General features: G+C 35.9%; 3 protein-coding genes and 2 non-coding genes across 5 annotated transcripts; 3 read left to right on the forward strand and 2 right to left on the reverse strand.

The window, feature by feature from the left end:
- Positions 1-530: 530 nt before the first annotated feature.
- TRNAI-AAU lies at positions 531-604 on the forward strand. Its single transcript has one exon. It is a non-coding gene; the product is annotated as a tRNA-Ile (tRNA).
- Positions 605-3,445: 2,841 nt separating this feature from the next.
- On the reverse strand, positions 3,446-7,059 carry LOC120012223 (ABC transporter G family member 1-like). The gene is made up of 7 exons (XM_038863547.1): positions 6,462-7,059; positions 5,753-6,217; positions 5,585-5,671; positions 5,184-5,309; positions 4,917-5,108; positions 4,740-4,826; positions 3,446-4,349 (listed from the first exon to the last, which is right to left on the reverse strand). Exons 1-7 carry the CDS (start codon positions 6,960-6,962, stop codon positions 3,738-3,740), a joined length of 2,070 nt encoding a protein of 689 aa, XP_038719475.1. The 5' UTR covers positions 6,963-7,059; the 3' UTR covers positions 3,446-3,737.
- Positions 7,060-12,823: 5,764 nt separating this feature from the next.
- On the forward strand, positions 12,824-12,896 carry TRNAI-AAU. Its single transcript has one exon. It is a non-coding gene; the product is annotated as a tRNA-Ile (tRNA).
- Positions 12,897-18,530: 5,634 nt separating this feature from the next.
- On the forward strand, positions 18,531-20,730 carry LOC120012328 (peroxidase 17-like). Its single transcript, XM_038863692.1, has 3 exons — positions 18,531-18,790; positions 18,887-19,078; positions 19,906-20,730. The coding sequence occupies exons 1-3, from the start codon at positions 18,593-18,595 to the stop codon at positions 20,533-20,535; spliced, it is 1,020 nt and encodes a 339-aa protein (XP_038719620.1). The 5' UTR covers positions 18,531-18,592; the 3' UTR covers positions 20,536-20,730.
- Positions 20,731-22,612: 1,882 nt separating this feature from the next.
- On the reverse strand, positions 22,613-24,931 carry LOC120011751 (40S ribosomal protein S6-like). The gene is made up of 6 exons (XM_038862861.1): positions 24,839-24,931; positions 24,684-24,748; positions 23,897-23,954; positions 23,676-23,784; positions 23,236-23,508; positions 22,613-23,114 (listed from the first exon to the last, which is right to left on the reverse strand). Exons 1-6 carry the CDS (start codon positions 24,842-24,844, stop codon positions 22,876-22,878), a joined length of 750 nt encoding a protein of 249 aa, XP_038718789.1. The 5' UTR covers positions 24,845-24,931; the 3' UTR covers positions 22,613-22,875.
- Between the last annotated feature and the right edge of the window lie 1,810 nt (positions 24,932-26,741).

Below are 26,741 nucleotides of genomic sequence, written 5' to 3' on the forward strand. Positions count from 1 at the left end.
TGTATTCAAAAGTGTATTTATTAAAATCAAACATTACCATATTCAAAAATATTTTTCTATATAACTAATTTATAAATTATATTATTCATGTAGAGTGCCCTTGCCGTGTCCTAGTCCTAAAAATTTTGAAATTCTCGTGTCGGAGTGTCCGTGTCGTGTCGTGTCCGTGTCGTGTCGTGTCCGGTGTTCGGTGTCCGTGTCCGTGTCGTGTCGTGTCCGGTGTTCGGTGTCCGTGTCCGTGCTTCCTAGATTGACACACATAAACCTAATTCAATCGATTTTCAATCGGACTACCTCTCATTATTTTAAAAAACAAACAAAAAAGAAAACATCACAATCAGAGAATCCATTTCATGAATATCACTCATATGTCATCCCGAACAGTACTATCCACCTATATATATTAAACTACATTTATTGCAAGACAACAAATCAGCAATGCATTTAATTTGATAGGGATCGCAATTCTAAGGTAACAAATCTTTACTTTGTCTATTGATATAAGTAAAAGTGGAAAATATAATAAAATTGGCCTATTAGCTCAGCTGGTTAGAGCGTCGTGCTAATAACGCGAAGGTCGCAGGTTCGAGACCTGCATGGGCCATTATTTTTTTTGTTTTTGATTTTCTAATTTATTTAAACGACACCGGTTATATTAACTAATACAGGCAATGCCGTTTAAAAGAAAGAGACAACCCACCCGAGACATACGCACCCCGGTCCCCCTCCAACAAATCTATTCACACCACGTGACAAATGTTCATGATGCAGTGTCATGGCACCATATACTGCAAATTCCACTCTTGCTTTCACGGTTTCAACTTAAAAGCTGTGGAACCGGACAGACTGGATTGCACCTCATTCATCGTATACCTTGGTAGTACTACTTCTCTGCGGCAGAATCACTGATCTCAAATTTAGTTGGGAGAGAAGATAAGAGTCGTATTGTAAATTGTGAATATTAGCGTCAATGTGTACAAAGGGTCTTTATGTAATCTTATATGATATACACACTTATATATATATATATACAATGACATGCACTCACTTGAGTAAGCCAAACATAAAATCTTTATGGTATCGGAGCTTGGGATTCTTTTCTTCATTTTTCATGGAATCATCTAAGTCGATCGGTGTCGAATCTTTCACTGCCGGATCTTTCCCTATGTCAGTTCCCCCAGCTGACCTCAATCCACCACCACTTGCTTCCGCCCTTCAAGTTTGTTAGGCTTTTGAGACAGAGAAGAGAGTGCGTGTGTCTATGAGAGAGAGATTGAGAGGAGGACAGGTTTTGGCGATGGATTCAATGGCCGTCGATCGAGGGCTTTCTGTGCACTTTAGTTCTAGACTGCTGCGATAGGATAAAATGCGCTAGAACTGGAAGAGGATATAATGAGAATGTTTGGAAGTGCTGTCAACTACTGTGAAGTGTTGTACGGTGTTGTGAGTTATAAAACTGTGATGCTGTCAGGTGAGTTGGAAAGCTAAAGTTGTTTGACGCATCACTTTTAAAACTGTAGTGCGATGCTGTGAGGTGCGTTTGCGTATCTAAATTACGGTTATATTAGATGACTAATAATATTAATATAAATCTCTTAACGTTTACATTCCACATTAATCTAAAATAAAATAATTGACTTAATTTAATTACGTGAGACAATTCAACATATATTATAAACGTTTGAGAATGTTGTGAGGTGTGATGAGGTGTTGTGAAGTAAAAAACTATGGTGTTGTGAGGTGAGTTATGCTGTAAAAACGTATGACGTATCATAAAAAACTATAATGTTGTGAGGTGCGGTTCAACTGAATACGGTGCGAATGCATTGTCAAACACCCACAATGTCACGGGAAATGTGACAAAACGTCAAAAGCTGCTACAGTAATGGGGTGAAGCCCAAAATGTTAAAAGGCTGATCGTGGCCGCACGTCAGCCCACTAATTAAGCCATATGTTTGAATAATGGATTAATATTACGTGTTTCAATCTTATCATTATTTATTTCTAGTCCAGCCCACCAGTTACATCCATATCTATCTATACAATATTATATACCTGAAACTGAGAGAAAATATGTCCACAATTTACATCAACCATGTAGGTAGTATGTTTAATGTTTATCTATCACGTGAAAAATATTTCTTTTAAAAAAAATCTTTAAAAACTCTATTCAATGTGTTGACTCAAAGTCATTTGTTGATTGTTCACTTAGGCTTAGGCTAGCATGTATGATTGAAAATTGTTTGGTATTTAATACGATGTGCCCTGAACCATTGAATATACCTTAAGGGATGTATAGATGCAATTTGGCTCATTGGGCTGGACAAAAGAACAACAAAGTTCAATTAACCAGAGAAGATGAATAGCGTGCGCATTTAATGAATTTAATTAAAAGTTGTGTTCTTACCCAATAAAAAAAAACTTTGGCCCAATAATATTGTACATGATACATGAACCACTTTTCTCCTCCTATCATTTGTCTCAAAGAATAAAATGTTTGCAGCCATTAATATTGTGCATGTTTTCTCCTCCCATCATTTGTATCAAATAATTAAATGTTTGCAGTTGAGAGGACATTATCTTTTAACAGCAGAGCTGTAAACTTCTCAGAAGGTGCTTACATTAAAGCGAATGCAGTCATATACGTTGAATCTCTTAATTAACTTGAAAAAACTTAATCTACAAGTCACACCTAATCATCTATATACATGAACTTCCCATTATTGCACATTTATAAATAGTAGTTCCCTAATCACAGTATAGTGTTATACCATAACAATGGATAGAATGGAGTGTATTTCAAATACTTGAAATGTTATTTTTTTGATAAGTATAGCGCTACATGCACACAATGGGTAAAAAATGACACTTGAAAATTTAATTGTGGAAAAATGATACTTGAGAGTTGGAGTATATATATAGTCGATGAATAGTGAAGAGAGAGGTGATGAAAAGTAAGAGAGAAAAATAGAGAAAATTAGTATGGAGTGTTGAAATGTATGAAATATTGATGAATAGTGTATAGTGTGAGATTTACTTATCCAACTAAATTGTGTCACGCAGGAGAGAGGAGAAGAGAGAGAATTTTTTGGAGTGCTAGATATTACAAACACCACTGTGGATGCTCTAAGGGCAAATGCAATGGTTGTTTATTTCCTAAAATGTTGGTCCGGTCCCACCTCTATTACACAAAAAGTCAAGTCAAACACGTATTCTAATACAGCCACATCAACAAAACACATATTCCAATACAACCACATCAACAAAACACAAATTTCTATACAATTTTTCTTCCCACCCAACATGGAGGCCAACAATATTTCATTCCTCCATATTATCCACAACAAAACTACACCAAAATATCAAATATCAATACATCCACATCAGCAAAACACTTATCCCAATACATCTACATAAACAAAACACATTTTATAATACAGCCACATCAGCAAAAGACAACATCTTTGTTGACCCAATAACACTTTACCATTGCATTTGCACTAAGAGCCTAAGACATGAAAGCTTCTGTTCACACGAGCTAAGACATGAAATTGAAATTGAAATTGTACAACATAGTTAAGATCCAAACAACAATTTAGATCATTTAAAAAAGCACACCCTATATACTAATTATTAAAAGTTTAAAACCATTACACATATTTCTTTTCAATGTGAAGGACTGGCAGATGGATTTTCTGATATCTGATTCGACTGTCCAGTCCAGCTCTAGAAACCATCTAAGCTTTGACAGTGGGCTTAAATTTCTCAATGGCTTTAATGATTCCCAAGAACATAAGACGATACACAACCACCATCCCAAACAAAATACCAACATCAATCCATTTGGAGTACCCCATCTCAACTTGCCAAGTATTCCTCAATATTTCTTCACCTGTAATGCTTGAAGAACCTCCAGCTTCATCATTTGTAGGGAATGTCAAACCTTCAAACTCATTCTTGTAGAATCCTTGGTTTGCATACTTATGGAAGGAAATGTAGTACATCGGATACCTCCAGAATGGCGTCGGAAGATCGTTTGGCAATCGGAAAAACCCTCCATTCAGCATCATCACGCCTTGAATTCCTGCTCCGGTTATGATTCCCAACAGAAAATCAGGGACGATGCTCGCGACTATCATCATTAGGCTCTCAACCAGCATCATGGTCACAAAGAGTATCAAACAAAAGAAGACAAAGTGTTCAAAACTCTTCTGAAGACCAACTAGGTAGTATGCTATTGCGCCAGGAAGCAATGAGATCATAAGCAAGTATGGAATGGACGAAAATGTATTTCCAACCACAAATGCAGCAACACCATAGTGCCCATTTAGTCTTTCCCTTCCAAAAATCTGAGTTTGGCAGCGCATCAATACAATAGGTTAGTACTGTCAGAGGATGAGTGTTTGCATCCAATAGTCTTGTCTGCTTTGGGATACCTCTATGGGCACTCTATCCTACCCTCACGGTTTTATTTTAGAAAATTATTCGGCCTCTTCCACTCGGACTCATAACCTCTTTAGTTTTGGAGATGGTCACTTGGGTACTTACTCTCCAAAACCAAACATGTTATGTGTTCGAGTGGGAAGGTAGAATAACTTCCTAAAATAAAACCATTAGGGGAGGATGAAATCCACGTAGAGGTACCCAAAACAGACAATAATCTTGGATGCAAAAACGCATCAACAATGTCATTTAATTAAATTCAGACTAGGCACATATACCTAATTAACAATACTAACCTTCATGTCCTCTACGAATGAAGGGAATCCACCAATTGCCATGAAAGTCAAGAATGCTGCAACAAACATGAGCATTGCACCTCTAGCCTGAAAACCCAGATTACATGGTAAACCTTTTATCATGATTGTTTAAAGGCTTGAGCTGCATAGAATCAGTTCTCTCATTCTCTGAATTACCTGAATCGAACCGTACGTGATGCCAACATCATAAAAGATAGTCCCAACACACAAGCACAAGGCAATGTAGACTGCCAGGCGAAGCCAGTAATAACCTAAGTCGCGATACATGTTCACAAACGATCGTCTGGTAAGAACAAGACATTGTGTAATGAAGCTAGCATGGCTTCCTTTATCCAAAACTCTTCCTTTCTACAAAACAAATAAGTATGTTTATGGGATTTATAGAGTTAGAAGTGAATAATCCATAATCGCGATTTTAATTACCTGTTGACAGATCATAGATACCCTCTCTTGCACATCGTGGCAAATCTTAGATGACTTGTATGACTGAACAAGAATGTTAATAGCTTCCTCTGTTGTTGTTCTGTCTCTGGCTCCTTGCTCAATGTCCTAATTTCAATAACCAATACTTCATCACAATAAGCACTTTCTACCGTTGTCGGTCTGGCTTATCCAGCCGAGTAGTTTATAAGTAATGCTCTACTCCCTCTCACACAACGAATGCCTTTTTTGGGCTTAAGTATCATAGCCAATGACTTAGAAGAACAAAGCTGTGCGAACCAAGGCCCAAAGCGGACAATATTGGTTTCTATTGTTTAGAGTGGAATTCTCAACAAGTGCAATCGCAATTAGAAGAAACATGAATGCCAGGAGAGGCTACATACCACATCAAAATCTTTGTTGATAGTTCTAAGGTAGTGATCTGATGGGTTTCTCAATTTCGGGCAAGGGAAGCCATTGGAATCAAAAAACTGCATCAAAACAGAGTTTACCCACAAAACATAAACAATGACAATGATAATATGTGACAATGATTAGAGTAGAATTAGTACCTGTTCTGCCATGGAAACAGGACCAAAGTAGACTGTCCTGCCACTAGAGAGAAGGAAGAGACTATGGAAGAGTTGAAAGACTTCACCACTGGGTTGATGAATTGAAGCAACAACAGTCCTTCCATCCTGATAAGCTAGCTTGTATATCCTATTCATGACATGGTATGATGCTGCACTGTCTAGTCCACTGGTGGGTTCATCAAGAAACAAGAGCTTAGGACGCGTCAAGATTTCAATGCAAATGCTAACTCTCCTCTTTTGTCCACCACTAATTCCTTTTGTGCTCCATCCTCCAATTCTTGTGTCCATGGAGTCTTGTAATCCCATCTCTCTTATCGTCATCTCGGCTCGCTCTTTCTTCTCTGATCTTGACATTGAGTCTGGCAGTTGCAGTTGTGCTGAGTAGTACACTGCTTCCCTTACTGTTAACGTTGTCATTAGAGTATCATCTTGAGTTACATAGGCCTAAAACATTAAACAAAACGACGTGTCATTCTGAATCACATGGGCCTAAACAAATAAGTTTTGATAGGGTTGGTGAAGTTGACTATAATAATTCATTGCAAATGCGGGAAACTCCCACGTCAAATAGTTTTGGTGTTATTTCATTGCCTGATTTTAGAACTGACTCACCTGTCCAGTAGACAAGTTGGCTAAGGAAAATCACATAGGCCTAAAAGAATAGAATCTATATAGTAGTTTTACTTACCGATGTTCCGAAAGCAAGAGTCTCTCTGTGACCATTAAGATGGATCTCTCCATTCTGCTGTGTGTTGGAGCTTAGTCTTCCAGCCAATGCATCTAAAAGCGTTGACTTGCCACAACCGGAAGGACCCATGATTGCTAACATCTTCCCTGGTTCAGCATACCCAGTTAGCCCTTCCAAGATCGGTTTGCGCCCATTCTTGCTATCCGACACCATAACCCACAGATCCTTCCATGTCAAAACCACAGCATCACTACTATTTCTCCTCAATGATGAAAAACTATCATCGTTATCTGTCTGGTAGTCACGCCTTGATTGCTTCACAGGTTCCATCTCTATCCTCAAAGAAGGAGGATTGTGGTCAGTAGCAGAAAATGGAAAGATTGATTCTGTGATAGAGGACTTGTCATCTTCCTCAGAAGCTATGCTTTGAAGCTCCGGCTGCTGATCAACTCCTCTTGTTGTTGATGATTGTGCGCTTGGTGTCCTTCTAGGCAAATCCATTGGAGATTACTGCATGACGAATTAGAATTGTACGTCTATGCTTTATATAGACATAGCAGTGTTTTAAAAACCGGACCGACCTGGCCGTCTCCCCTTATAAAAACAAATGTCTAACAAACTAAGTTTCATGTCTAAGATGGAGATGTTATTTGAATATATTATATTATTTCAAAAGTGTCCCTATACATTATAATGAGATAAAAAAAAATTTCACATTTATTTATTATATACATTATTATAAATATATATTTAATAATTTGAATTTTTTTTTACGTACATGCATTGTATTTTTTCACTATATGCTTCTTTGTATTTTTTTATAACTACTTGTTTATTTATTTTATCATTTTTTTTATGTGATAACTTAAGAACCTATGAATAATTGTGAATTTGTAATAGAGACATATTAATGATGTATTTCTATATCATTCAATTATTGTAAGTATTTTAATATATAAAAAAAAAATTTGAAGGGTAATATATAAAATATTTTTAATTATTATTTATATTAAATAAATACTTATAATAATGTATTATGTTGAATCCGATTTGAATCTCGATTGAACCATAAACCGAAGAATTTTTTGGTTCGATAATAGATCCAATTTTTAAAACCTTGTATGTTAGTTTATTTTTTCCTAACTAACTAGAGAATTAAATGCAAGTTCTGAACACGGCAGGGCCACATGGTTCATATTTGACCGCAGCCTCATTTGTTGCCAAGCCTTGTTCTTTGGTCAAAGCGCAGCCTTAACTCCCACTTGCTTCCAGATACGGTTACGACTTCTAGGGGATCATCTTAGTACATTGTATTTTTTATATTTAATTTTTTTATATAGATTATAATATAATTCGTAAATAAATTTATTTTTACTTGAAATCAAATAATATAAAAAAATAATTACAAAAGTGCAAAACATGATATTTTAGTGCCATAGAAATTATAATAAAAGTTATGATGTTAAATGCTGAAAAATTAGTATTTGAGTAGGTAAGGTAAAGGGTTAATACCACTTTTACACATTGAAAGATAGTCAGTATTTTAATTTGCACACCGTTGCTCCCCATGATCACTGCACTCAATTCAAGCCTCTCCACCTCCAAACACAACCTCACCTTTATATCTGCGCCTCCTTCAATGGCTTCGCAAGAATAGAACGACCCAGATGAATAAGACATTGATTATGAAGATGACGATGATGAGGACAACAACGCCTCCCCAAATGTATATCGCCACAATTTCGAAGGGAGTCACGATTTCAGGCGATACCCAAAGTGGCAAGCAGAGGTTGTGTCCACACAAGAAGACAGTTAAGACTTAGACAACGACTCAATCAATTAGGGCCTTAGGCGGTATAGTTAGCCCTTAGCCGCTTAGGGCCTTAGATATTTAGATAGGACGATGTATATAAAGTGTGTTTGTTAGGTGACTAAGTGTATATTTAGGTATGGGTGTGTATATAATTGTATATAAGTTTTTTTTTATGCATATTTGTGTAAGTGTCTTTTTTTACTAAAAATTTGGGGGACTGCAGCTTATTTCCTCCCCTGGCTGTTATGTTTAGCCTATCAAAAAGATAAGCTCATAATTAAGAGCTATGGCTGTTGATCAATTCTTCTTGTTGTTGAGAATGGGAGATAGCTTGGTTGGTCAAGTTATCTGCCCAGGACCTTGAGGTCCAAGGTTCTATTCTCACCAAGGGATTTGGGATTTGGGTAGTTTTCCATCCGCTGTGGTGGCCTTCATGCCCCTCCGGTATGGCTTAGCGTGTGTGTGGCATGTGGGTCTTTCAAAAAAAAAAAAATTCTTCTTCTTGTTGATGGCTGTGCGCTTGCGTGTCCATCTAGGCAAATACAATGGAGATTATTGTATACTATTATGTGCCAAAAATGATGAATTAGAATTGCACGTCCATGTCTTAGGTAGAAAAAAAATTAATGTTAATATGTCTTTTTTTTTTTGTCTGGCTAGAGAATTAATGCAAGTTGTGAGCACTGAGCACAACAGGGCCACAGCGTTCATACTGATCGCAATGTCATTTGCTAATGGGTGCGTTTGATAGAACAGTTGGATTGATTTTCAATGTCAACGAAAAAGTTGTGGAAAAAAAAAAAACTAAACTAATATTGTGTAATATGATATTAGGTGTTTGGCGAACTAAAAGCTTATATTAGCAAAAAACTATTGAATTGAAGTATTATTTTAAATTTATAATATTATATTTTATGATTTTTATAATTAATTTTATTAACAAAATTAATTTTAAGTATAAACTAAAGTGTTTATATTATATTATATTATATTAATAAAAAAATATAATTTTATATTATAAATTTTCTAATAAATTTTGTTATCAAATTTAATCTAATAAATATAATTTTTTATTGAAATTATTTTTATTTTACTTATTTTATTAATATGTTTATTCTACTCCTAAGTATACAAATAATAGGCCACAACAATATTATAATGTCATAACATTAATATTGTGTATGTGCCCCACGTTTATTTTTTTTCTTAAAAAAATACAAGGCCAAAACGACTTCAGAAGCTCCATTTTGGTGCACCAAACACTACCTATATACGCACCCTATATAGATCCACTCCACCAAACACTACTTATATAAGATTTGTTTGTGAGTGTTGTGTTTTGACTTCCTACGGTGAGATGAAGTGAGTTCTAAAATTATAATGATATTATGTGAGTTGCAGTGACAAAAAGTGTGATGCATCACTAAAAATATTGTGACGAGATGATAGTAAAATTAGATATTTTTCATTGATATCAATTAATTTTTTGTTAAAATATAAATGAATAATAAAATTGACTAGGGTAAAATTTTAAAAAATATATATATTGTTTTTGAAATAAAAATGCGCATTGCGTACGGGTGAAAGCAGCTCCCTGTAACTTCATTTTTGAACTCATCGTGGTGAGGTGATACAGTAACTTGCTTGGGCAAACATTTTTGTCTATAGTCACCCCTTGATGGAATGTATTAGATCCATAACGGATCGGACAAACTTATATATATCGTTCTCAATTACCCAAAAATAGCTTATATTGGATAACCTATACCAAACTTTGAATAGTCAATAAAGACCTACTAGTTCAATCATTGTTATCTTAATCGGTAGATTTTTTATTAATTAACAGATTAATTTAACTTACATGCATTATTTAACAATACATTACAAGGCAACCACTATCATCCACTTGGTAAACTTAAATTTATTAAGAAAATTAAATGAGATTTTAATTCATGAACAACTCTTGTTTGTTAGTCATGCACTTTTGCGACTTTCTTGATTTGACGTCACTGGTCTCCAGAGCCGACTCCTTGGGGAGGCCAGACAGGCAGTTGCCTAGGGCCTCTCATGAGGGAAGGGTCTCACTTTTTATTAACCCGTAACGGTTCGGACAAACTTGTATATGTCGTTCTCAATTACCCAAAAATAACTTATATTGGATAACCTATACCAAACTTTGAGTAGTCAATAAAGACCTACTAGTTTAATCATTGTTATCTTAATCGGTAGATTTTTTATTAATTAACAGATTAATTTAACTTACATGCATTATTTAACAATACATTACAAGGCAACCACTATCATCCACTTGGTAAACTTAAATTTATTAGGAAAATTAAATGAGATTTTAATTCATGAACAACTCTTGTTTGTTAGTCATGCACTTTTTGCGACTTTCTTGATTTGCCGTCACCGGTCTCCAGAGCCGGTTTCTTGGGGAGGCCAGACAGGCAGTTGTTTAGGGCCTCTCATGGGGAAGGGGTCTCACTTTTTATTAACCCATAGCGGATCGGACAAACTTGTATATGTCGTTCTCAATTACCCAAAAATAACTTATATTGGATAACCTATACCAAACTTTGAGTAGTGAATAAAGACTTACCAGTTTAATCATTGTTATCTTAATCGGTAGATTTTTTATTAATTAACAGCTTAATTTAACTTACATGCATTATTTAACAATACATTACAAGGCAACCACTATCACCATCACCCGCTTGGTAAACTTAAATTTATTAAGAAAATTAAATGAGATTTTAATTCATGAACAATTCTTGTTTGTTAGCCATGCACTTTTGCGACTTTCTTGATTTGCCGTCACCGGTCTCTAGAGCCGGCTCCTTGGGGAGGCCAGACAGGCAGTTGCTTAGGACCTCTCATGGGGGAGGGGCCTCACTTTTTAGTAAGTTGTATAGTTTTTTAGGTGTTTACAAACAGTACAGTGTACTTACAAATTGATATAAGAAAAAAATATCTTAATATATTGCTATTTAAAAAAACAAGCTCATTAGCCCAAACACAAAATGGCATGCCATCACATATATAAAAATTGAAAAGTGTAATTCATTGAAATAGAACTTTGTTTGTCGTGTAACAAATCAAATCCGAACCGTACAAGTGATGCCCCTCCCCCATGAGTTACTTGGTTTAGCGTTATTTGGTTCATTTGATGTAATAAATTTATAAGTTTGAGTTGCTTAATTTATTGGATATTGGAGATAATTTATGTGTATTCAAGAACTAATTATATTGTATTTTGGATTTATTAGATATGTTGGATTTCAAATTTATAAAAAAATTTATTTTAGGGAATAAGGGCCTCATTTTCTTAACTTGTCTAGGGCTTCCAAAATGCTAGAGACGGCCCTGCCGATCTCAGCACGTACACTAGTTTTACTAAGGGTGCATTTGGTAGAGCGGTTAAATTAATTTTAATGCTAACGAAAAGTTATGGAGAAAAAGCTAAGCTTAAATCTGTGTAATATGCTAGGTCCGTTTGGTAGAGTAAAAAAATTGATTTTCAAAATTAACGGAAAAATTATAGGAAAGAAACTGAATTTAAATTGAATTATAGGAAAAGTGTTTGACATACTAAAAACTGACGTTAGCGGAAAAATTGTTAAGTAAAAATATTATAATATTAGATTTTATGATTTTTATATTAAATTTGTGACTATATTTAATATTAAGTTTAATTTGATAAATATAATTTTTCTTAAAAGGCTTGGCAGGTTGTTGGTCCGGGTGTTATTCTTTCTATTCGAGATATTCCCCCCCTTGGATGGATTTGGTGTCTTGGGCTAGTGCTCGTCTGAAAGGTAAAGGGTTAGCGACAGCTAACTGTTGCTAAGCTATGTTAATTTCTCATGCACAGCTTACGGATTGTGGTATGAGAGAAATTCTAGATACCATGATATCTCGGCCTGTTAGCTTCGTAGTTTATTTTGTCATTGAAGTGGTGAAACGCAAACTAAAAGCCTTGATGCCTCTTCGGGACAGTCATAGGTGTCCACAGTTATTACAAGCATGGGGATTGCTGGACTAGAAGAATTTTTGGGGCTGCTGATTGCGCTCTTCTTGCTTCTTAATTGCTTTTGGGGAGAGGATCTGATTGTGTCCAGGTAAGTTTTTTTTTTTTTTCCCGCATAGCAGGTCCTTTATATGTTTCCTGTATAGTTGGAGCTGCTGCAGCATCGGCCTAGTTTTTTCAGAGGTTTTCATTTTGCCTTTTCTCTTTTGAAGTTGCCTTGTGTTGTTCATGCGTTATGTGGATTTTTGCCTTTTCTTTTGGCCGACTCTTACATTCCTAATGTCTTATGACTTTTCTTGAGGTATGTCCCTGGTATTTTGTACATCTTTATGTAATTACTTGGGTGAAGAATGTAGCGTAAAATGCCATAAAAATTGAACCATATCATTCAAATGATAGACAAATTTCAGCGTTACTTCATTAGATCCATCCTCCTTTCCAAAGTTATTATTGTTTAGTTGAACAACTCTCTATGTTATATAGTAACATATATCTAAAATTCGAAGTTCAAAACAAATTGGCCTAGTAGCTCAGTTGGTTAGAGCGTCGTGCTAATAACGCGAAGGTCGCAGTTCGAAACCTGCATGGGCCATTGTTTTATTTTATTTTATTTACTAATTTCTTATGAAACGACACTGTTTAATATCACTCAAAGCGACGCCGTTTTGAAGAAAGATCCGAGATGCGCGATTGTTCATTATTATTATCTAACACGCTCACATGCGCCATTTTGAAGAAAGATCCGAGATGCGCGATTGTTGTGACCTCAACTTATTTAAGTTGTTCATTATTATTATCTAACACGCTCACATGCACCCACGCATTCCCCTCCAACAAATCTATTTGCGCTACGTACCAAAGTTCATGATGGCATCATTCGCTGCGAATCCCACTATTGCGTTCACCTTAAAAACTGTGCAACCCGACACACTGGATTGCACCTCATTCTTCATATTTTTTTTTTATAAGCCACAATATATTCAAACAAGAAGCAAAACAACAAAGAATGACATCTCAGGAGATGGCCTAAGAGAATATTAGAAACCTGCATGGGCCATAATTTTATTTTGTTTTATTTTATTTTATTTACTAATTTCTTATGAAACGACACTGTTTAATATCACTCAAAGCAACGCCGTTTTAAAAAAAGATCCGAGACGCGCGATTGTTGTGACCTCAACTTATTTAAGTTGTTCATTATTATTATCTAACACGCTCACATGCACCCACGCATTCCCCTCCAACAAATCTATTCACGCTACGTACCAAAGTTCATGATGGCATCATTCGTTGCGAATCCCCCTATTGCGTTCACCTTAAAATCTGTGCAACCCGACACACTGGATTGCACCTCATTCTTCATATATGTTTTTTTATAAGCCACAATATATTCAAACAAGAAGCAAAACAACAAAGAATGACATCTCAGGAGATGGCCTAAGAGAATATTAGAAAAGGGGACACTCCCCCAAAACGCAAACAACAATAAAGAACTAGGTAGAATATTTCAAGCCTAAACAAAACAGCAAGCCTAGAAAACATAAGACTTAGCTCTCACACAAAGTCCTGCTTCTCTGCAGCATAATCACTGTTCATTGATCTCAAATTTAGTTGAGAGAGAAAGAAGATAAGAGCAAATTATCAAGTTCAATAAGAGTTTCATCACGAACAAAAATGGCAACCGGAGGAGGATATAGAGACACGTCGTAGAAGATGATAATAGACTGTGTTCAAGATGGTATTGATAGGGGACTCGATGGTTGGGAGATGTTATGCAAAATTTATAAGTGTACAAATCAAACAACTAATAATTTAATATATCAATGAGCGAAGTATCGATCCCACGAAAATTGTCTAAAATTATGAACTATCGATTATGACTAATTCTAAGAAGTGTAATCTAACATAAATCAAAATCATCGAATGTTCACGGTTAGCATACATTAAATCTCTAGTAAGGAGGATTAGTTCTTCTCCATACAATTAAACAATGAAATCAATTTAAAGAAATTCATGACGTTTGCTATCACAGTATCAAACTAGTTGATCTAGACATGACACTGAGAATAGAGGAATAATCAGCCTACAGAATTCCTCTTTTGATCTGGCATCAAAGCTTGAGGAGGCTGCTATCTTGAAGGTGCTTGGTCTGGGGAGCCCATTGATCTAAACCAATCCGGACCTGTTTCACATCACCTATCCTCCAAAGAAGCCCTCTATTTAAGATTGGTTAATGGGCTAGGCCCTTGGGCTTCAAAGGTTTTCTCAGTGGGCTTCTTTTTCGGTTTGAGATATAAGCCCATGCAACTACATTCTCGTCCCAAAGGCAAAGGGATAGCCCAAAGGATTATGGTGGCTTATCTTTATCTTCCACCCCCACCCCCACTATAATAACTTGTTCGGATGTGATTGAGATAATTTAAAAGCAACCCAAAGATCCACTAATAGTAATATAATTCCGATGGAGCCACTGGATGTTTGACATTTTGTTTTGAATCGAATCCGATATTTGTTTCAATTTGTGAGGCCAATATGTCAAAATCAAGCTTTGTTCCCCCAATTTGGACACCACACGATGAAGAGCTATAAGTAGATAATATAATTCGACCACTTTAATGACAATGACAAGCCGTATACGTTAATTCTATCCTACTCGACTTCTCTCCTTTCTTTTCCTTAGAGATAAGAGTCTTTTTATAGAGCAAAAGGTCAAAAGCTCTCATATTTATAAATCACACTCTGTTGGATTATGTTAAACTGACGTGAGATTTTTAATTTTGACAATTAAGTTATTTGAGTTGGATTTATGTAGTGTTCTCATAAATTGATGAGAATCTCATATAGACCTTTATCCCGTGTGATGGATATTCATCACTTGTATTCAACATGGGTGGAATTTATGCGTTCTTTCACGAATATCTCTTATATTTATAAACCATTGACTAGATTGTCATGCCCATCCATTGTTTTTTGAGGATGTGGTCCGATACATTTTGACAAATTAAATATTAAATATATATTATTTTAAGGCCGACCCACTTTGTGTTTCAAATGAGTGATATGACGGTGGGTAGTATCATCCATTTCATTGCAATTAAATTACGCCAGCATTATCTTTGTTCCCCCAACTTGGACACCAAACAAGGATAGAAATGGTGGAGCGGGTCTCATTTTTTTTCTTTTTTTTTTTGGTGTCTTCAGTCTAAATTGACGGAAAGTAGGTTTTTTTTTTTTTTTTTTTCTGGAATTGACGGAAAGTAGTTAATAAAACTACAGTATTTTTTTTCTTATAAAAAAATAAATATTGTTTATGAACACTACAAGCAAACAGAGCATTAACGGTTGGGGTTGTCGGAATCTAAAGATTCTAAATTAGATTATTTTTAGAACAAAATCTTTGTGAACACATATTGGGTTTTGACTCAATTTATTCTATCGTCAAGCGAGAAATTTATGTGCTCGCGGGCATGATGGCTCGAGTTTAGACACATATATAATATTCAAACGATAAAAATGTATGGTGTCGTTCTCGATTTAAAAAAAATAATTATTCCACTGCTTTTTTTTAAAATTGTTAGGTGAAGTTTTCATTGATTCTTATTCGGCTCTGATTACAAATGTCAATGAACCAGATACCATTTTGCACATCCTATTCAATTTCCAATTTGGCTCTAAATAAATCGTTTGAGAGTTTTTTTTTTTAAACATGGATATATGAAATCATTTTTCTTTTTTTTTTTGAAACGAGGAGAAATAATTCGAACTTTGATCATTAGAGTGATACATATCATATTTATCAATCCAACTAATGATTTGGATGTTCCGAAATTGCTATCCTTGGGGTCTATAGACTCTATACTGGGTTAATCCATAGACCAATTTACAATTAAATAAATTTAAGAGTTTATGTTGCTCAACAACTGGTATTTAATGTATAGGTTCTACGAAGTTTGATTCAATATGGAAAAAAAAAAAGGTTATGTAAATGTATAAAAAAAAATACTACAAATAAAAAATAAAAATGCTTGATACACTCAATTTATGTTAAGTTGATCCTACATGTGTATTTATAATCAATGACTACCACACACGCCACATAAATTATGGATAAAATAAAAATCATAAATTGAGAATCCCTAACATTGTTGAATGAAATAGGTGCACTTATTAGAAATCCACACCCCCATACATGTCAACAATACTATCCGCTTTGAGTTATCGGATTCCCGTGGATACATCGGGCCCGCACGACTTTGTTCCTTCTTAGACTCAAGCAAGTGGGCTAAGCCCAACTCCCATGAGCCTAGGAAAATGTCTTGTTTCATGTAGAGGATGAGCTTTGCTAAACCACTTGGTTGGCACAAGGCCAACCGATGTGGGACAAGTCTTAACACTCTCCCGCACTTGTGGGCTGAGTTATGTCATACATGTCAACAATATTGTCCGTTTTGCGTTGTTCGGTTCCCGTGCATACATCGGACTGGCACGACTTTGTTCCTCCTTAGACCCAAGCAAGTCGGCTAAACCCAACTCACATGACCTTAGAAAAAACCTTGTTTCATGTAAGGGATGGGCTTTGCCCACATAAACCACTTGGTTGGCACATGGCCAACTGATGTGGGACAAGTCTTAACACTCCCCCGCACTTGTGGGCTGGGTTATGTCAGACCCAACAATTGGAGTAGAAGCTACGTCCAATTGGATCGGACCAAATTGCTCCGATATCATATCAGAAATCCACACCCCTATACATGTCAATAATATTATTCGCTTTGAGTTGTTCAATTCTTGTGGATACATCAGGCCCGCACAGCTTTGTTTCTCCTTAGATCCAAACAAGTGGGCTAAGCTCAACTCACATGAGTCAAGGAAAGGATCTTATTACATGTAGGGGATGAGCTTTGCCCATATAAACCACTTGGTTGGCACAAGGCCAACCGACGTGGGACAAGTCTTAACAGCACTTAATATCAAAACAAGTATTTATGTAAAATGAAGGGGAAATTAATATTACAAATGAAATTTATGTCGCAAGTGTTGATGGCTTGATGCATTATTGGGTTCAGTTAGACATCCCTCTCAACCAATTACACATTGTGTGGCCTCCATTCCTCGTCACTAAAATAGTAAAATCCTCTTTAACTTGTAGTGCCGAAAGACAATTCAAAAAATCTCATTTTTTTTGGATATATGTAAACAATTAAAAATAAACAAAAATTTAACATACCACTCAATAAACCATTTTAAACCATCTTTCCATATTTTTTTATTAACTGATTAACATAAATTTGTGAATAATCATTGCGAAACAATCAAAAAAGACACTCACGATCAATACGATTAACAAATATGTTATACGAAAAAAATAGAGAAATTAAAAATCCAAATCAATCATATATAAGAGATCAACAATTTAACGTGGTTCGGCAATCTTAACTATGTTTAGGGACAAAATTTTACTAAAGGTTTTATAAACAATCTCTTACGAATTCTTTATGAATACAAATATTTGTTTTCTCATGCACTATAAGATTTTCACAATAAGAATATTTATGGACGGACAATGACCAAAGTTTCCCTTTTTAAAATTTAAAAAAAAAAAATCTCCCTAAGATTTTCTCTAAAAACTTTACTCAAAGTTAGTAGCATATAAAACACGTTTTTGCCTCGTGAGTCTTGACTAACAATTATGTACCCATGACTAACAATGACCGTATTTGGGTTTTCGACATTCAAAAATAAATTTTGCTCCACATTCATCTCTCTTATCTTGTTTTGACTCTTCCTTATATTATTGGCCCAAATCAACCATTGACACATGAAATGATGAAAAATTGAATCATAGTTAATCAAGAATTTTGTGTAAAAAAGATGAAATCAAATCATTAATGATTTTTTAAAAATTATTATAAAAAAATAGTGTAATAATAATAATTTTTTCAAATAAAGTAATTTTATTATTGACAGAAAAAAAAAAAGATTAATCACGTGAAGATAATCAAAATATGATTCATCCTTATAATCACCATCTATTTGAATTGACCACATTAATCTGCAATAAAATCAATCCTTCTATCATTTACTTTGAAAAGCAACCATTAATTATCTTGGAAGAAATTTTTGTGAGTTAAATTATTGTTATTACGGACAATTAACATATTTATAGCTAAACCCCAAATTCCAAAAAGTAAAAACCACTCTCGCTTTATAAAAACCCACCTCCCCTTCTCACATCCTATTGTAGATTACATAGCATACACAATACATTCTCTGTTTCCAACACAAAAAATGTCCTCTCTCCTCCTCCTCCTCCTCATCCTCCTCCTTCCCTTGGCCATAGCAGAGCCACTCCGGCCGGGGTTTTACGCCGAGACATGCCCTGAAGCAGAACTAATAGTGAGGGATGTGATGAGGAAGTCAATGATTAGAGAACCCAGAAGCGTTGCCTCTGTCATGCGCTTCCAATTTCATGATTGTTTTGTCAATGTAAAGTTAAATGTTTCTTACAAGCCCAAGACTTTGGGAAAAACCCACTTAGATTTTCATTGTTTTTTTTGATAATTTTCGATTTCTTTGATGAAGGGTTGTGATGCTTCTCTGTTGCTGGATGATACACCCACCATGCTTGGTGAAAAACTTGCTCTGTCAAACATTAATTCTCTAAGATCTTTCGAAGTTGTCGATGAAGTCAAGGATGCGTTGGAGAAGGTCTGTCCAGGTGTTGTCTCTTGTGCAGATATCATAATCATGGCTTCCAGAGATGCTGTTGTGTTGGTAATTCCATCTTTCAATTCTCCTTCTATCATTTTAGGACAAAACCCAGTTAGGACAAGATTATTGGGTCTTGGATACAAACATGTATGGTTGCCGTATATTCTGCTAAATGGGTCCTCTTTGTCTGGACTTTTGTGAGACCAGGTCTTCTATAGAAATTCTAGCAGGCCACTGGTTGATAGGGCACAATTATGGGTTTGTTCTCTTTTTTTAGTCTACTGCTAAACTAACAAATAGTCATTTATCTTATTTTATTGTTTCAACTTGCAAATGGCTGACAGAAATGATAGGGATTTCAGTCATCCCAGTAAACAATCATATTCCTTGATTGATGTGTATCAAGTTTTATGAACCCCTACACTTACATCAATCAATGGCCAAGATTGATTACTGGAATAACTGAGATCCCTAACATTTTTGAATCGCTGGGGAGAGTGTCCACACATAAGGTATGTGCCCAATTCATGTTTTGTGTATCGGAGAATATGTGCATAGACTGGCAAATACATATTGTGCCCGCAGCAGGTACCCCATACCCAATCACTTGGGGACAACTTAGTTGGTTATCTCTAATTTAAGGTGTACGGTGCTCGGGGTTGGGAGTTCGATATTTCCTTGTGAAATCTTAGTTTCGTGGATTTGTTCCACTTATGGGCCCCTATCCACATGGGTTTCGGTCCAGTCTTACTTGACGTCAGCGTGATGCGTTTATGTTTACTCAACTGTCCGAAGGGCATGTTGAGCTAGATTTTATCAATGCTCCTTATCATTATTTGATCTTGAAAGATGTGATTTTTATGTATATCTCTTGGTTTGTCTTTAACCAGACTGGAGGACCCAATTGGGAAGTGAAGCTAGGAAGAAAGGACAGCTTAACAGCAAGTCAAGAGGATTCAAACAACATAATGCCTAGTCCAAGAGCCAACGCAAGTCTCCTGATAAACCTATTTGAAAGATTCAACCTTTCCATCAAAGACCTTGTAGCACTTTCTGGGACGCATTCAATAGGTCAAGGCAGGTGCTTCTCTATCATGTTCAGGCTCTACAATCAGTCAGGTTCAGGCAAGCCTGATCCAGCAATTGAACCAGTATACAGAGAAAAACTAAACCAGCTTTGTCCAGTTGGTGTTGATGAGAATGTAACAGGTGATCTAGACGCAACACCTCGGATATTCGATAACCAATACTTCAAGGACTTGGTTTCTGGAAGAGGGTTTCTGAATTCTGATCAAACACTCTTTACATTTCCAAAAACTAGAAATTATGTGAACCTGTTTAGCCAAAACCAGTTAGCATTTTTTGAGGCAGTTGTTGAAGGAATGATCAAGTTGGGTGACTTGCAGTCTGGACGGCCCGGAGAGATCAGGCGCAATTGCAGGATCACCAATAGCCAGGCTATGGACTTATGCTCCAATGTTGATGGACAGAGGCATATAATGTTGACTGAAGCAGTATGATTATATTCAATATGAGTGTCTGTAGAGATAGAGAGAGAGACATGATAAGATTAGTGAATTATTGAGAATCACAGAACGATGAGGTTAAATTTCTTACAGGTTATGATAACTTGAATGTATTAGTTTGCTTGTTTAATTATGTTGTACATGGATTATGTATGCTTTGATTCGTAGCCTTTTCACCGGTTTCTATAACAACTAGTTACATGAAATGAAACATTGATCAAAGGGAAATGTAACTTTCATAGAGAAAAGTGTTGAACTTTACAATAATGACATGGATCCAAGGGTCTGCAATTCTCTAGAGTATGAAATTCGCATTCAACAACTTGGGAGGAGTGTCACATCACTTTGTCAGATTTTGTCTACACCACATCACTCAGTCATATTATTTATGCACCGTTAGATGTGAATTTGAAAGTACGTCGAATTGCAGAGTTTCTCCATCCATCCAGAGTGACATACTTTGAAGTCAAAACAAAACAAAAAAAAATGGCAACTTCATTAGTAGCTAGTAATGAATTTAAGGTTTGTTTGATGGTTAACAGTTGGAATTTGTGTGACCCAAAAAACAATGTTGGAGATGATGTGAGTGTGTGACCACCACAATTTGTCTCTTGACACTTAAATTCACCATCTTTTTTGGACAAAATGAAGTGGAGCCCAAGTTGTTTACAAACAAACTAAGAGTGGAAGGCAGAGTGCAGAAGATGACATTCATTCCAGTCTGCTTTTCTGTTTTGTCCATGTGCTTGCCAAACCAACAAAGAGGAAGGACCATTTGCAGCAACTTGGTCCATTAACAAATAACAACCCACCTTTTCAGATGAGAAATCTGATCTTTTATTTTCTTACATTCTGAAACAGAGTACAAAAAGGTCAGTGGCCCATGGTAATGGACTAGTTAGAAAAGAGAAACACAAATCACGCTGTGAAATTTTTACAAAAAGTGGTGTACAAGTACAACTACCATTGATGGCAATAATACAGAATAATGGATGGGTATAACATGTTTTAACTTTTGTTTTTCTTCTTTATTTTAGGTTCACGATGGAGTTCTGACAAGAGATCTGTTGATTTGATCCATAGTTGATGTAGAACTGGTACTAATCTGATCAAGGGAGCCTTGGCAAGTGACGATTACAATAATCAGATACTTTCATTGTTCCTTTTCAACAATTGCTCACTTAATTGTTCAATTAAATTTGCCCAGAAAAGTTCTTTGGGCGTGATAAGATCCTACATTAGAACAATTAAGGCACGAACGACAATAGATATAGAGAACCCACAACTTAACACATTAATACCGAATTTTTAGGACTAAGCTAGGATGGTGGGCCTAGAGGAACAAATCCGTGAGGATTTCGACCTAGAACGGACAATATCTTAATGTGTTTGAGTTTATGGACACTGCAAGTCTATCCAAATTCTAACCCAATTTATCCGAAGACCAAAGCGCTCTTCTTCAGCAGCATCCTCACTAGCTCAAAGCTCCTAATCATGACCCTAAACCTGTTGGCAAAATTAAAACCTTCACATAAGAGAATGGCTAAAGCAAGCCCTATTGTGCTTAATTTTGATATGTTTCATTCATCACGCTATTTTTATTTATTTCATGCGCTGCGAGTTGCAATGAAATTGGAGGTTCTAGTGTTCCATTCCATTATTTTATCTTTTTCTACTTTTATTATTTTCTTCTTTACGTTTAATCATTGTCTCGCAATTTTTTTAAAGAGAATTAGACTTAAGAGTAGCTAAATTTCAATACTTAAATTCGTTATATTACTGGAACAGCTTAGTATACTTCCTTTTTTCATACCACATCAAAATCCTCATACAGCATTTGGTAGGTTCGAAAAAGTGTCCCCTGACTTAGACTTGGAACAAACTATTTTCCAGTCCTTTTGCCTAAAACTACCCAAAGCCAGATGATACCAATCACTTCGCACAGCAGGCAATTAGTAATCCTCAACAGACCAACGTTATCAAATGACTATAAACGATAACAGCAACTTCTAGGAGGACTGGACTCAACAAAAAAAAATTTATTCACCCCCCATACCGCAAAGAAAACATGTCAAGAAACCTTTCAAACAGATTCATAACAAACAACCATGACATTTGCATAAATCCAACATGAATGTGAGGTTATAGCAAATGATAAAAGTTACACTCAGCAAGGTAACATAGTAAAACAAAATCTCATTTGTCTAGAAGATGATTGCTAGGAGGAAAAAGAAACGGAGTAATCTAATGAACTCTCCAAATTAACAAACAAAATTACCCCAAACCCATATCCTTGGCATCAGACCACAAACCTTACCAACCACTTTAAATCACCTAAGCCGCAATAGATGGCTTAGAGGCAGCAGAAAGCCTGGATCTCTTCTTTGCCAAACTCTCACTGCGTCGTTCACGCTGCTCCTTCAACCTGGAGGCAAGCAGTTTCTGGTACTCTGCTGCCTCTGCCTTGGCCTTTGCAATTCTCTTTTTCTTCTCAGAAATTCTTGCACGCTTCCGCTGCAAAGTCAAAGGAGTCACAAGCCTCTGAATTTTGGGAGCTTTGCTGACCTTCTTACCTGCAAACAAGAAAAGTATAAATCAATTTTACTACATTATTCTGGTAACTGCTGTGAAGTTTCCACCCTACGTAAGATAATGCTAACTCACTTTCCTCAAACGAAGAAATCAACAACTCACCAGTTTTGGTGGTAAAGGTACGACGATAAGTATTCACATACTTCCGCACATCATCCTCCTTTGACAGGTTAAACAGCTTCCTAATTTTTGAAGCTCTCTTTGGCCCCCTCATTCTTGGCTTCTCAACATCAGTCAGTCCAGGAAGCTCATTTTCCCCCTTCTTCACAATAACCAAGTTCAAGACAGAGAGGTCTTGGCTGACAATGCAACCCCGAACAGACTTCCTTCTGCGCTCTCCATTCCTCCTACCATGTCCCCGAAAGCAAGGGGTACCTGTTTCAACAAACATTGCGCCAAATTCATAATCCTTCAATCTTTCATAATTCTTCAATCTTACAAAGTATTGAATACAGAAATGGCTCTATAACAGTAAGACAACTAAACTGGGGCCAAAATTGCAAGCCCTCCTACAAATGCGGAGTTATATGTAGTCCACAAACCTCTGGTAAGTAACAGACGAACACGACCAGGGGTCAGCACTCCTTGCTTCATTGGAAAACCTTGCTTGTCACAGCCTCCCATGATCTTGAACACATAGCCCCTGAACTCCTGTAAATTAAGTTGAAATGTGTCAACGTACAATGGGGAAAAAATGGCCACAACCTATAACAAAACGAGGAGGAAGGACCAGAAGAACAATAAACAAGAAAAGCCAACATACATCACCAAGGGCATCTCCATTAACTTCCTGCGAAATTCTCTTGTCAAAGAATGCTCGTCTGCATCATCCGAATAATCTCATTAGGAGTTCATTGTTCTCGAAAAACAAAAAATGCATTTGAGGAACCAATATAATTGTCAAAGGCCAATAGTTTTAACCAATCAAATGCATATATTCTATGGAATGCATAATTGCTTATATACAAAGAAAGAACTCATTTTTTGGTTTAAGGATGAAATCCATTTATAGTCCAGTTAACTGAAGCAGGTTCATATATAATATATATGAAAAAGACGTCCAATTAGTACCAAAGCATACAACTCTAACTGCATAATAAGGGACTTTAACTTAAGTTTTCTTTTGTATCCTGCATATCCTTATCAGCATAATATTAAGAAGAAGAAGCAGAACTAGTTCAAACGACTTTAAAAATGTTCAAAATCATACAGTAAGGATCTTTAACAATGAAACGTATATTCAAATAAATTAGGAACCTATTTGACAACATAACTAGCTAAATCTCTTATATCAAAACCAACATTCAAATTATGTAAACTAAACTTTCAGGAATCAAATGGACCCTGAGAATACAATTTTGAAAATCCATTAATGCAGTCAATGTAATCTGTCTGGGAAACATCTAATGCTAGAACAGTGATCGGAAATCAAAACTATGTACAGCAACTTAAATGTAAAAATTTAATTGCATATGGAAAAAATACAATCCTACCGGCGCCACAACATATCAAAGAAAATAACATGCAAAATTAACGAAAATAACACTAACAGTTTCTGGTCATCATCAATTTCAAGCTTCTTCTGGCATCCAGTAGTTGGATTCGCGATGTTGAACTGTAAATCAAATAAAAGTCAACATCAGAAAACTCTAGGGTTTAGTGAGGAAGGAGAAGACTCTCCAAGACTTAATAGAAAAATACGAACCTTCATCTTCGATGGAGTGCTACGCTACAGCCCAGCAAGGAAAATGCGACTGCTCTACTGCGCTCGGGCTCCTGTGTAGCGATTAGGGTTTCGGGCTGCGCTTATTGTTTATATGCATCTGCCAGAAACGAAGTAATTTCTCATCACAACCGTACACGTGGATTACTAAATCTACGCTCTCCGTGTTTTTCTTTTTCCAGGCCTCCTGGGCTTTATATCTTCTACTGTAGGGGGCTTCTTTGGGCCTAGACTTTGCTATAGCCTTTTGGGTATGTCCAAATATGTCTGGACTACAAAGAGACTACTTTCTGTTAGTAAGGCCCAATAATAGAATGTTATCGAGACCAGTAACATGTCTAGAAGACTATAAAGTGAGGAATTTGTAGGAACAACACTTTCTTATGCTATCACAATAATGTAAACCCAAATAACTGTTATGATCCCAAATAAAAAAGGTGTATTGTTGACATTGACATTCTACAAAAAAAAAAAATTGTTATTATGTTTTTTTTGGGTAACGTTAAACCCATCCAGATGTTCATCAATAACTAATTGATAAACTTTGGGCCACATAAAAGATCTTATAACCCTTATAGACCAGTTGAGACATGAGTCGATACCTAGTGCGGGAAATAACGTAGATTGAGATGCAAACACCCAAGAAACTTAAACTCACGACCTCTCGCTTGTGTTAAAAGTTATTACGATCAAGTTCACTATCTCAATCAACAACCTGTTGTTTATTATTATGGTGATACTGTCAAAAATAGACCGCCCAATGATATGTCATCACGTGTCATCGAGATGCCAAACATGCAACCACAGAGCAATACGAACAACGCCTGAGAAGTACATCTCGAACACCTTTGGTGACCAACACCTAAGGGAACAGGAAGCTTTAAAGAAATAATCCTTAAAATTAAGATATCAATCTCCTACTAAGGAAAACAAAAGAGGAGGGGACCCGTTCCCAAAAAACTTCCTTAAAAATTAGAGAGGAAGAAAATTTTCTCAATTGAAACTGAACTACCTAAGTCAAAATAAAAAGAGGGATCCGTACTACGTAATGGAGGACTTTTTAACTTTTTACTACAAGCAAAAGGAAGAGTTTCATGTATAAGAGTGCTCTCAATTTTCGAATAACACTTCAATTGACTTAAGTATAGAAAAGATCTACCGATACGGGCGGATTTAGGGGGACTACAATAGATTGTAGTCCCCAACTATTTTTTTTTTTGAGGGGGAAAAACTGTATTTTATTAAGTATCAATCGACATAAAATCTGTCAATACAGCTTCCTTAAGCCACAACGACTCCCCCAAATGTTTGGTAATTATGTATATATACACGCGCACACACATATATATACATGCATGCATGCATACATACATACACATATAGATATTCATACTTATATAATTATACATAAATAAATAAAAATACAATTATATACAATTATATACAGGTACATACCTAAATATACACTTAGCAATTTAAATAAAAACACACTTCGTACCTACTCTCCTTCGCTGGTGCAAGTGTATAACCGTGTTGCTTCGTAAGTTCTGCTCAAGACTCTCAACTAACGATAAGCCTAAATGTCCAATCAATTAATCCCAATAACCTATGCATTAAATAGGTGTAATGTAAATAACCTAAAAAAATTTCTGACCCCCGGACCCCCGCCAACTTTTAACAGTCCCCTTAACATAAATTCTTGGCTCCGCTCTTGCCTACCAAGAATCATCTCGGTGACACCATAGCTTGCTCTTCTCTATTGTAAGTCATCAAAGAACAGAGACGTACTGATTCATCCGCAAAAACCGAACAAATTTTGAACCTCATCGTATGGAGATCATATTTGTTAAGAAACCGATGAAAATAGCCAATTTTAATTTATATA

This window comes from Tripterygium wilfordii, chromosome 13, assembly GCF_013401445.1.
Source record: "Tripterygium wilfordii isolate XIE 37 chromosome 13, ASM1340144v1, whole genome shotgun sequence".
NCBI lineage: Eukaryota > Viridiplantae > Streptophyta > Magnoliopsida > Celastrales > Celastraceae > Tripterygium > Tripterygium wilfordii.